Here is a 13170-nt window from a genome sequence, read left to right on the forward strand (position 1 = left end):
TTGTATTTCAAATCTGTAAAATGCGTTGGAAGCAGAATTTATTTATGCGCATTTTGACAACTTATTTGTAACAATTGTCTAAATATTGACGTCGCAGGGTACATTTATACCAATGTAACCCAAGATTTGTAAGTTGCAGTAAAATCTATTGATTTGTTTTCAGTATATAAATAGAAGGAAATCTTGTGTAATGATATCTGAGTGTTTTTGTATTGTTGTACTTGCAACTTTCAAATCCGGACCTCGGTACAATAAATTGACCAGTGTTTTATTGTTTTCTGGGCTACCGTATCAAATGAGGTGTCAAATTGCGCAGAAATAATTCTGCTTCCAACGCATTTTACAATGAAATACAATAGCCCGTTTTTGAATAATGGCCATTAATTAAGGGGGGTAATTACTTTTTTGAGATGTTTATTCATTCAGGTAACCAAGGTCTGCAATTTCGTAGTTTTCAATAATAATTGTTGACAATTCTCTTCACTATTTATTTATACAAGAATATCGATCGCTTTACCAAAACCAAAATAGTTGCTATTTGGGTTCTTAAACACGCATCTATTATTTTGACTCTTGATTTTTTCTATCTGCCCTTGGTTTTTGGTATTCTAACGTTCCCTTCCTTATCATATTCATGTTCACTCTAACTTTTCAAGAAAAGGTCGGGGCTGGAGTATTTAGTAAGATATACCTTTTGCTTTGCATTCCGGATTGTCATTATCAAACCCACAAAACGGCTCATCTAAAGGTGGTTCTGTGCGTCCAGTAGGCCATACTACATCCTGAATAACTTCATACGTGTTGGAAGAGCCATAAAAATTGGCAACCACCTGAATACAATAAATAATGCGGTTATATGAAATAGGTAATATCGGTCTATAAAATACAACGGGCAATAGTTGGTTTACAATAAATGGAGGATTCATTAATAGTATAAACATGTTCCCTTAAGAATTCAATACCTAACCATATTCTAGATTTAAAAGCAGCAACCAGGATTTTTTCCAACTACCTTAAATCATTCTCACGTGACCTAATTCAAAATAAGCCGCAACATTTATGGGATTAGGACAAGATTCACGGTATTGCATTCAAAAACGGCTTTCCACTGAAAATAATAAATAACCTCGCCCTCATCAGTCCATATAATACGAAGGAAGCAATAAACAGTGATCTTGGTTCGTCACTATGCGAAAACTAAGAGGATTACGTACCTTAAGTATCCCTTTCTCAACATCTACCATATTCCATATGGAATAGTCCCCGTCTCTATCACCGTTGGCATCAATGTTTATTGTACCTGAAATTCCTAGAATAATACCATGATGGTTACATAGGGATGACACAGTGGCGTAGCGTCATAGGGGCACGAGGACACGTGCCGCCCCATCGATTGCAAAATTTAGAAAACCCCATAGGAAAAATGGTTAGGGTTAGGGTTAGGGTTAGGGTTAGGGTTAGGGTCAAAATGAGACCAAGTGCCCCAATCATGGTTGGTGCCCCCGTCCCATATGATGTCCCACGCTACGCCACTGGGATGACATACAGCGATAACAAATTGCTATTTGCATTTTGAACATGGAACCAATTGGTAGCATGTTAATATCGGACTATTATCTAAATTGTTGAAATGACATTCGAATGGTCTATAATTGCTTCATAATTGCTTTACGTGTTATCAAGCTGTTATTTTTTTGTTTCTCTATTGTCCAGAAACTAAGAATGGACAATGGGGAAGCAGAAATTTGCTGCCAACCATAGTGTTTTATATATTGTTACGAGTCGTACTGACTCAAGGCCAAAATCACCTTTTACCCGAACTCACTCGAATGCACAACACGAATACACTGTTTGATTATGCCAACAAAATCTAAGTCTTTAATTGAAAACAAAGTACGATTGGTACATATAACAACAATTGCATATACAATAAAATCACACAATCACAGTTTTATTCTATCAGTACTTAACCAGCGGTTTTGTTGTTGGTGATCCTAGAGTTCTTGCAATGTTCTGGACGACTGATGTAATATATCCTTATTCGCTTGTCCTGCGAAAATCAGCGAAGTCCATTATACACTTGCGTTTATAAATATCCTTGCGTATGAAATCCTCACACTAAAATGATGCTGCTTTCTCCAATCGCTTATCTTCTTGCGCTGTTTTCTCCAAAATATATCTCCTTGCGCTGCTTTCTCCAAAAGTGGTGTTTCGTTCACCAACCACTCTTTCTCCAGGGAACAGGCTCCTTTAACACTGTTCCGCTGTATTTGTCAGATGTGTGGCTTTCATAAACCCAGCAAACTTCAGCAATTCGACAGAAGAACTTTAATCCTTTGATGAGGAAGAGCGCATTCGCGTACTCATAAATCTTCTTTGTTGCTGTATTAAAATAGCTCAATTATTGGCTATATACACTGGTTAAAATGTACTTCTTTTTTGAGGCACGAAGACAATCACATACATGTGGAGTTTCACAATCTCCCATGACATTCTGTATTAATAAAAGTCCAAACTCAAGCCTCCAGCTTTTATACCCACAATCTATTAATATACCATTCTGTCACTTCCTGGGGGGACTTTCTAAAATGATCTTCATTTCACAATCCAAGAGAGTTTCCCCTGATGGTGCAACTATGCACAGAATATTGAGTAATATGGAAAATCCCCTATGATATCAATAACTCTGGTTCAGTTGGTTTTGATCACCTGATGAATGAAAGGGAATTCCCCTAGAACATGCCATAACACACAAACAGTGCAAGGGGGTTTCCCATCTCATGAAATACTTTCAGCTTGTAAACAAAGTTAAATAATTAAATTAAATTACTCAGGGCACATCACAATATAAAGTGTTGGTAAGTCACCATCTGGTGGTTGGAAAGCAGAACATACAATATGGATCCACATCTTACATGATCAATATTATGAGTTTAACATTTACCTGATTTTTAAAAGAAAAAAGAACCAATAGTTTTTGATGACTGCATCCAATTACCAGGTGTTTTTCAAGGTTAAATTGAATCCATCTCTAAAATCAACACTTGTCAGTTCTGTTCAATTTATTTGTTCCCGTTTCAATTCACAACAATATTGCAACACTTGCCATCACTTCCAATTAAATTTTTTTTTTCAATTTCCAGCAAAATGTTGATTTGTTCAGTATAAAATAGAAATGTTTATTATATAATATTGATTCGTATTTTTTATTTATAGTATCAAATAATTTGTTATTTCATTGAAAAGCATAAAAATGGAAACAGGTATAATTGTAATATTATGTGTGAATTTACAAAAGGCGCTCGGATCTTTCTTGCTGCTTGACTAAAATCTATTACTCTCTACTGGGATTTTTTTGACCTACCTTCAAAAGATCTATCCCACATTTTCTTGGTAAGAGCCAATCCATCCGATACATTGCCGTTTTCTGCTAATGTTTCATTTATTGCCAGTGAATACAAGATAATGGAATCATATGTAGCTGCTTGCAGATAGGCAAACTGAAAACAAATGATAAGGAAATCATTGTATTGTCTCCTCATATTTATTAGTTTAAGGCCAAATGCAATTACTCAACCTATTTCTGGCATCTTTAATGTACAACATTGTTTGAACACAATGAAGTAAAAACATGTCAAAGATTTGGAAAAAGAATTAACGTTCCATTAATTTGTGCCGTGTTCTTCTAGCGACAATAATCACGTAATTCCACTTTATATTCTGGGTTGCTTTTGATTAATATTAAACGATAAAAGCCAAGATAATGAAAGCAAACTATAATTGTTGAAGGCATCATTTTTTTAGATTAGGCAGTATAGGATCTATAAAAGTAAGTATACGTGAGTCATTAAAGCCACATTGTAACATTCCATATGTATTTTTTTTCACAAAATGTTAGTTTTCATTGTCAGATATGTCCTCTTTTAATTTTGGCCCAAACAGATGAGGCAATACAAAGAAAATCTCTAATTAATACCAACGCATTATGTCGCCAATGCGAGCGTCGAACTTCGGTTCTTTTGATATATTATGACCGTCCCGCACGCCATGTATGTACTGTTTTATGAACATCGGGTAACCGCAGGGCTAGATTTACCATATAGCCAGATGGGCCCGGGCCCAGGGTCCCCAAATTTGCCTTGTGCAGTGTGCATCTTCCATTTTAGCCGAAAAACACCATGTTTTGGGCCAAAATAGGGTACAAAAATTGCAAAATTTTGCGCGCTTCGCGCACACTGGCGCATTATGTAGCAAGATTCAGCTTCAATTTGAGCTAAAATAGCCTAGAATTGAAATTTTTTTCGAGTGCTTCGCGCGCAAATGTCCTAGTAAAATCTAAAAACTTGGCCACTTGAGTGCACATGCCTTCCTCACGATGCATTTGGGGCCTCCAAATTTTGGCCTGGCCCAGGGCCCCCCAAAAGGTAAATCCGGCCCTGGGTAACCGTTCGACTTGTATTTCCATCGTAATAATTAAACGCCGAGTTCAGTCGTTTTATTCACCATCTCGAATATTGACAAAATTGCAGCACCTAATGTCTTGATTTTTGCAGGGTATGTTAGTTTACTAAAGTACATAACAATCGTGTAAAAAAAACCCAGAATTTTGAAAATATTGAGGGCGTCCTCCTCACCAAATGTTACAATATGGCTTTAAGTAATTCACCAAGTCATATAAGGAAAGCAAGTAAGCTAGTAAGTAAATTAATACTATGCCTACACTTACACTTTCTCCGGGTGGACGGGTAAAATTGAAGTCTTGTTCCTGACGAAGATCATGCGCTTTTATGAATTCCCTGAATTTGTCGTTATCCGGCTGGTACAGCATAAAAGTTAACAACGCTTGATATGCAAACTTGGCATCTTCATCACGGGCATCGTTCTTCAAAATAAATAAATAATTATAAGACATACAATTCAATATACTACTTGTTGCTCCAAAATATTATTATAACTAAAAGTTGCTGTACGAGAGGTCTTAGTCCGAAATTAAAAAAAAAGCCTTTAAAATGGAATATGTATGTCATGGAAAATTCTTAATAACTCATGTTTACAGTCTTAGAATGTTATGGAGCTATTTTATTTTAACTTCAAATTATACAGATATCGTATAACAAATTTGCACGACAAAAAAAAGGTAATACATTAAATCGACTAACCAATGTGATCCAAAATGACCAAACTCTATAATATGACTACCTTTGAAAAAAGGATGAGATGGCACATTTTGTTATACGAAATCTGTATATAACTTGAAGGTAAAATAAAATAATCTAAGACTGTAACTATGAGTTATTAAGGAATTTAGTAGACATTTGGGATTTTGGCCGCCATCTTGGATTCAAGAAAGAAATCGAGGTTGGCTTTTTTTATCCTTTTAATCTAGTGTGCTTTTAATCCAAGCAACATATGTGACAAGTATCATGGTTCTGGTAGTTTTTTTTTCTGGGATAGACCTGCCCATACTGCAGTTACTGTCCGTTTTCCTATACACAATACACAGTCCTCTCACCATTGACCCGTGACCTCTACAAATAGTGTATGTTAGAAGAATAGGCCATTGCCTAGTTAACGTCACTGTGTGAAAAATAACCGGGCAATATTTAAAGTACTCTCTGATATTCTGAGATTTTTGAAAATTTTCTTGCCATTTGTAAGTCCTTTTTCCGATGTTCTAATACCATTATACAAGTGTCTAACCCTTGTAAAGATGCAAACAAATTTGAGATTGTTCAACTTTTCTTTAAAATGACTCAGTTTTACATGCAATCAAATAACCGTGACATTGATTAATCAATACATGAATACATTTTCATTATAAGGAGAACTCGAGTCCATCTTGAAAGGACTATGAACATTTGGCTAGCCAAAGTCTAACCAAAGTTAATTATGGCGTCGGGATGAGTGATGATATGTAGTAATTACTACTCTTTTGTAATAAAAGTCAAACATATTTTTATTCAACCAAAACGCCTATTGTTTAAGGGACAATACGCTATAGAATTCAGTATGATTGCTTCCTAGCTATTTGTCACAACCTGCAGCTAATGAGAGATTTAAAGATGTTGTTTTGTATGTAAAAAGATGTTATTTCAGTAACAGCACAATTGACATAATGTCATATTCACCATAGAACTCCCATGTTATAAAAATAGCCAAAATACGTGGAGTTGGCATTTTGAGTAAAGAATAACCAAATTAAAATTGGCTGAAAATTGTACATTTATGGCTTTAAAAACAACACCTCATTCATGTGAACTCAATTAATTCTTTCAGATTTTCTGCTCAAAATAATTTTAGCTTCCCATGTCATTGTGATATTTATTCCTGCTTGGCTCTGATAAGATGGGAACGGAATATATAATAGCAACGGATAATTTCAAGAGCTTTATCATAATTAAATGGTGCCCTATCTTTTATGGGCAAACTAATTTACTGGGTGGGCATTTTTGGGCAATGGACAAGTTGAATTTACTGGGTGGGCTAAATAATTTACTGTTATTTAGGCCTAATACCTCCATTTTGCCCATACCTTCACTGTGGAAAACACTTAAAAGTGTGCAAAGTGTAACATGATGTTAAATCTGTACATGTTTTTTCTAACACTTCGAATTACATTGTAGGCTATAAGCTGCAATAGCATAATCCAGGGACGGATCCAGGAATTTTCAATAGAGGGGGCCGCGCCGGGTTCGCCCCCTCTAAACCCGCCCCTGTTAAATCATAAATACTACAAACAAGTAATTACAGATACCTGTTGCCAATTGTCGTCTCCAAAGATACGTTTGTTGTCGAAAGGCTGCACGCTCAGAAATTGATACTCCCCATTAATGAGTTGTAGGTCTAAGGCTGCTAGCATTAATTGACGAACAACCGTCCCATGTACCGACAAAATCATTACTACAAACATGACAAAACAGATAAAAGGTTTACGCATGCTTAAAATACATGTACATACATTGATGAAACAGCAATCAAAAATTTTGGAATGCTTTATTACTTTTCAAGATCAAATGTGATCTTAAAGTAAGCGCTTTCAAAATTGTATCGGTGTAAATTCTGTGTAGCCACAGAAAGCAGTCAAAAAAGCCATCTACTTACTTTATTTTTTATCTAAGGCAACACATCTTCATATGCAGACTGTAATAATAACATTTATACAGCTGCTGTTTATAGGAAAAAAATGTAAGAGATCGTGGCAAGAACGTTATATGCAATGAAATCAGTCACATATTGGCTGACAAAAAAAAACCCACTTTACTTCGTGTCTTTATTAGTTCCGGCTCAAACGCTAATTTGTTGAATGCAAGAGAATAGTTACTATTAAATAACTTGTTAATTACCTCTTGAATGCAAGAGAGTAAATACTAATAAATAAATTGCAAATTACCTTTTGTATATAAGAGAGTGAATACTAATAAATAACTTGCTAATTACCTTTTTGAAATGTCATCCAGGTGCTAATTTTTTTTAAACTTCGCCCGAATGGGCTTAAACTACATATCATGGGATCATGAAAAAAATGTAACCAAGGTCAAAGGTCGTATGGTGTCAAACGTTAAATATACCCAATTGGGCTCAAACGTGTCAAAAAGAATCCTCGATATGACGGGAACATGTGAACAGGTTAAAAGGGTCATCAGGTGTCAAACACTATCGCTATTAGCCTTTCCAAGTATGGCATACACAAACGGGGGGGTGGGGGAGGGGGCACACCGACATCGCCTGGCTAATAATTATTTGGTGCAGCAGAGATACTAACATAAATACCCGGGATCGATACACATGAATTGCTATGCACGATTTTGATATCAGACGAAAATCTTCGGATACCTAGGTAGAAAATGATGAATATCTCCCGTAAATGATTTCGTCTCAAGAAACCAGATGTGGTCTCATACGTGTTGAACAGATATGATAGTCGTTAGTTTGCGTATTGAGAAAAGGCCGCGCGTCTTGAAGTCAAAATCTGACCAAAATTATAATTTTATATTGCGTTGGTCCTGTATGGACTACAGCGCGCATGTTATAGCTACTGTCACTACTCCAGTGCAGAGGATGATTTAAGGAAGCCCCATCATGCACTGTAAATGCGTTATCACTAGAGTTTCAACTGCCACTTTACTTTTCAAATCCCATTGAACTCTGTGCAAAACATGTTGTTTTAGAATTGCCCGTGTGTCATTATTACTTGGTCGATTTCAGATCTAAAGTGATGTATGCATGAAGGATAATTCACACCTTCTGTAGATAACATAAAATGTGAAATCGACCAACTTTTTGGAGGTGTTTTTATTGTAAATATATCTGTCCAAATTCAAATTTAACCATGCACGTGTGTATGCAGTGGGCGGGCACTGGTGTTATGTTCACTCACACAGCTGTGCTAACCGCAAGACTTGCTGGGAAGTGCTTAAATCATCCTCTGACTCCAGTGGAGGCAGTATGACCATTGACCGCAATGTCGTATACAAGCTTACTCACACAGCGAGAAATCAATTACCACGGCTATTGTCAGTAGCCTTAGTCAGGTCACTTGGCTAATTATGCCTCTCATAAGGTCAGAATAAAATGGCCATGCGTGGCTGTGGATTCAACCTACCATGGCGATTTCTACCATGAAGATATCGGGGCTATGACACTGTGGGGGGTCTTCAATCTGGGTAAAACCCGGTAAATTCAAAAGATTTTACCCACTTCGTGCAGCGCCATCCTATTGTGTCCGTCATATCTCGAAAAGGCTAATTATGCTGCTGGTACTTGCGCAATGCGTCCGGTTCAAATAATTGATTACTTCCCAGAAAGGTCTGCAGAAATCGTTTAAATACCGGGTTGTATAAAGGGCAATAATACGTTTTAATAGCATTTGGAAACATTTTTGAAAACGTAATGCAAAACCTTATTACAATGTTATTAGGCCTAAGTGTTGACAACATATTTTGTAAACATATTTTACAATAACATTATTTTAACAATAACATTGTAGTGTTTTATTTTACAAAAACTTTTTAAAAAAATGTTTTCATGACCTTTACCCGACATTTAAATGCTATCAAAAACGTTTTAACCAAACCCAAAACACATAATTAACACCTTTATCACGTTTAAAAAATTATTTGGGTTATGAAAAATATGAAAGGAGAAGAAATTAGATTACTAATACAACTGAATGGAAACAAGAGTTTGGATATTTAGTTCGTTTATACTAATCACTAAAGAGTCCAATTAGTGAATTAAGGATTTAACAGCATATTACAAGTCATCAGTATGCAGAAAACCTATTGCTATAATAGTGATTTGAGGCAATAGTTCGTTAAACAGTATAAATGAATTCCTTGGCCCCGAAACCTATGACTAAACAAAAATCACCATACTAGGTTGAATCTGAAGGAAGTTATACCCAGTGTTTTTTTTTTCATAAAAAAAAGTTTAACAAATATTTTCATGACCTTTATACATGTATAACCCAACATTTAAATGTTATTAAAACGATTTGACCAAAACCAAAACGCGATAAAAACACCTTTAACACATTTTTTGTTTGCTGGTTATTGAAATTATGAAACGGGAAGAAATTAGATTACTAATACAACAGAATCGAGATAAGAGTTCGTATATTTAGTTCATCCATGCTAATCACTAAAGAGTCCTATTAGTGAATTAAGGAATTAACAGCATATTACAGGTCACCAGTATGCTGTGAAGTGGAAAACCTATTTCTATAATAGTGATTAGCGGCAATATTTCGTTCAAGAAATCAATAAGGGGATGCATTAGTAAAATTAACGTTAATATCATTTTTTTTAACATAACCATGAATTTATTCAATTCAATTACCGTAAAAAACCCTCGAAACCATATATGTCCTTACTATCGAGCGCTTTTGAAAACGACTTTTACCAACTGAGCTAATGGAATTGAGACACACTTTTGCAGGTTTACTTGTTCGTGTATAACTATATATGTGTTTCAATGATTTGCTCAAAACTCTTTACACCTTTTTTTGGGGCTCTTCATGTTTGCATGTTATAAAAGCGCTCGATAGTAAGCACATATGCTAACTATCGAGTTTTTGCGGTAGGTGATTTATAGTGCACGATACCATCCACAAGCTTCTGCACACTTCGCAGATATTTGCCCAATACATACCTTAACAACCATTTTACAACATTCAGTGACGCAATTACTCAATATAAGCGCAGTCTCCTAGTCTACCACATATAAACATTGCACCAGGATCAGCTCCCCGAGTACGGGAATTTAGCAACTAGTTCCTTGTTTCAACTGGGCTAATTTCTTAAAATATATTTAATACACCGCATAAATATTAGCTTTATTACCCCAACATGGGTTCAAAAATCAAGTCAAGGTTTTGTTAAGCAATAGGTAAAATAAATGCAATATCTAGTATTATTTTGTTTAACATTTGTTTGAACCCTGGTCCAATGTTTTTGGTTACAAAATGTATAAAAAGGTTGTACCAACCCTCTATGGGTTTCTATTCTGTGCAGTACTAAATCCCCTATACTGTTATATTGGGTACCAAACGATAGCTAGGACGGGGGTTCTAGCTTTTTACTCTCTTCTCACCCTGCGGGCCGGGTTCAATTCCCTGCGTTGCCACATGTGGGTTTGGTTGCCATTCCATGTTCGTTCTCACAGGTTTTTCTTCGGATGCTCCGGTTTTCCTCCTGTTTCTAAAAATTGGACCTCTTCCCATATCCCCGCCCCATCATATTCGGTTGGCATCCCTTAAATTTAGTAGCCTCTGAACACTATTGGGCTTTGCCTGACTTCGGCCGAAATTTGTTATAAATAAATAGTAAATAGTTTTATCGAATAAGTACCAATAAGTGCTAAAATTAACGTGAAGTACAGACGTACGATTATTTGAAGCTAAAACGTTTTTTTTAACCATGTTACCTAATGTAAAAACCACGCTAATCGAAGTAGCTGTTTTTAATCACTGCGTGGTTGAAAAACTTTCTCAAAATAATACTTACTTCTCCCTCTCTCAATCGCTGCTTGCAAAGTTGTTCTCACCGTTTCTTCATCAAAAGAATTCATCATAAAATCCCGTACTCTAATACCGTCATTCCTAAGCAAGTCTAAAAGACTTGGCGTAAGCACAGACCGCCAAAACGCGCGGGTGTTATCCCAAATTATGGAACACTGCTTCCAACCATACTTCCTGAAAACCGCTCCCATAAATTGAACCAAGTTAGACAATTTATACGAAGTACGCGTCAGTGTTTTGAATCTAGATTTGTTATCCAAAAGTCCCGATGTAGATGCACCGGAAAGCATAGGTATTTGCCAATGAGCACACAGATCTGCAACAGGTTGAGTTTCGCCGCTGCAAAGAGGACCAACGAATGCCGAAACATGATATTGATAGTATATATCAGCGGCGACACCCGGTGCTCTCATCGTCGGTGCTCCACAATTGTTATCACTTTTTTTAAAGATGTAAGACATTGAAAAATTCAAATATTCTCCCATTTTAATTCGACGATTTACTTCATCAAAAGCGATATCCACGGATGGTTTAAAATGCAAATAATCTAGATCAAACGGCACTTCATTGAGAATAACACCGACTAAAATTTCGGGTATGTTGTTCGATGACACGGAAACTGGTGTAAGAACAAAGAGTGTAATTGCACCCCAAATTTCCATTGTGTTTATCTTCTCCAATACGCACAGCACTTAGTCTATATCACTTGTAAGTACGCTTGCCACATTCAGGAGTGACTTGAATCAATAAATCTAACTATCTCAATGTGTTGTATTTTTACTTGAAATAAAAGACAAAATATATGAGAATAGAGCTATGTCTGAAATATACTCGTAGAGGGCAGGTGAGGTATTATAACAATCTTAATAATCGTTGTGAACACGACTTATTGTCAAATAATATAAGTAAAAATCGGCTGAATTATATTGTTGTGTTGAGGCGATTTAAACGATCAGTTTACAGCGAATGCCTTGTCGCGCTCGGCGAATCGCGTGAGCACTTCGTGTATTAGATAGGAACGGAGGGCTCGAATGCGATTAGTTAATTTAGATATTGATATATTACTATTTAATATTAATATTAAAGCCACACATAAAACTAACAGATGTGGAAATAAGAATATAAACTGACCAGTAAACAGATCCATGCCTTCAAGGTAAAATAAACTTACTTGTGTTAACATCTGGTCAATAGCCTTTTCGAGATATGGCGGACACAATAGGATTTTTTTAAAACAGTAACACGATTGCAACCATTATCAATTTATCATGACTATCATGTTCTGGAAAATATTGGATCCAAAACATAATATCATAAAATTGAATGTTTTCACCCAATTTATTGGTCTCACTATAAGTTTTGAAATATTGGGCTCGCCTGTGTCTCGCACAATATTTTTAAATCCAACAGCTTTACCAACGATCCAATTTTATATCAAATATGGACTTAAAGGTCCGTAACCCGATCGACAGCATCATTCCCCCGATTTTTTTCATTGTTGATTAGGTTTTGGTATCACATAAATAATACTATTTTTCTCATTACTATCCTGAAATTTGACGCTCCAAGTCGATGTATTTGCGGAGAAATCATGAAACATAGCGGTTTTTACAGGCTACCAGTTGTTCGCATTTTACACGACACGGGAGTTTTGGGTAGTCATAGAATGAAATCGGAATAGATTCGGAAGACTTCACCCCAGTACCAAAAATACATCAAATAGGCCCCCTAATGTCAAACTATAGATGGCGCTATACTGATATAAAACAAAAACAAAAATAAAGAAAGACATAAGAGGCGAAATAAAAAAGGAAACATGACCTATATTGTCAAGCATGATACGAGGAATATGAAAAAAATTATGAGAGCACCTCCCCCCATTAAAACATTAGTTAAAAAATAAAACAAAGAAAGATCATAAATATGTGAAAATGTGCATCATATAGCTAAAAATAAAGAAATAGCCTAATTAAGCGAAGTAAATACAGCATGGGCTATCTTGTCAAGAATGATAATGAGCGCAGTGATATGTAATGTTTTTTAAGATTAATCAGTATGAATAGAGGGTATAAAAGTGTACAGGGGCGAGCCGGTTTTCAGTGCCAAGGCGAACACTTCCTGTTTCCACCGGGACATGCGCTCGGCCATTGTTT

The 13170-nt window shown here is 35.9% G+C and overlaps 1 protein-coding gene across 1 annotated transcript; it reads right to left on the reverse strand.

The window, feature by feature from the left end:
* Nucleotides 1-677: 677 nt before the first annotated feature.
* Nucleotides 678-10648, reverse strand: LOC140150009 (atrial natriuretic peptide receptor 1-like). Its single transcript, XM_072172012.1, has 6 exons — nt 10591-10648; nt 6755-6900; nt 4727-4882; nt 3365-3500; nt 1215-1309; nt 678-830 (listed from the first exon to the last, which is right to left on the reverse strand). The coding sequence occupies exons 1-6, from the start codon at nt 10646-10648 to the stop codon at nt 678-680; spliced, it is 744 nt and encodes a 247-aa protein (XP_072028113.1).
* Nucleotides 10649-13170: the final 2522 nt, after the last annotated feature.

This window comes from Amphiura filiformis, chromosome 4 (genome assembly GCF_039555335.1).
Source record: "Amphiura filiformis chromosome 4, Afil_fr2py, whole genome shotgun sequence".
Taxonomy (NCBI): domain Eukaryota; kingdom Metazoa; phylum Echinodermata; class Ophiuroidea; order Amphilepidida; family Amphiuridae; genus Amphiura; species Amphiura filiformis.

Coding starts and splice junctions, on each gene's coding strand:
- LOC140150009 (XM_072172012.1), bottom strand. CDS start 10,648: ATGGAATGGCAACCAAACCCACATGTGGCAACGCAGGGAATTGAACCC. Junction 3,501..4,726: donor CCCGTCCACCCGGAGAAAGT/GTAAGTGTAGGC, acceptor ATTTGTTTTCAG/TTTGCCTATCTGCAAGCAGC. Junction 831..1,214: donor TTGAGAAAGGGATACTTAAG/GTACGTAATCCT, acceptor TATTGTATTCAG/GTGGTTGCCAATTTTTATGG.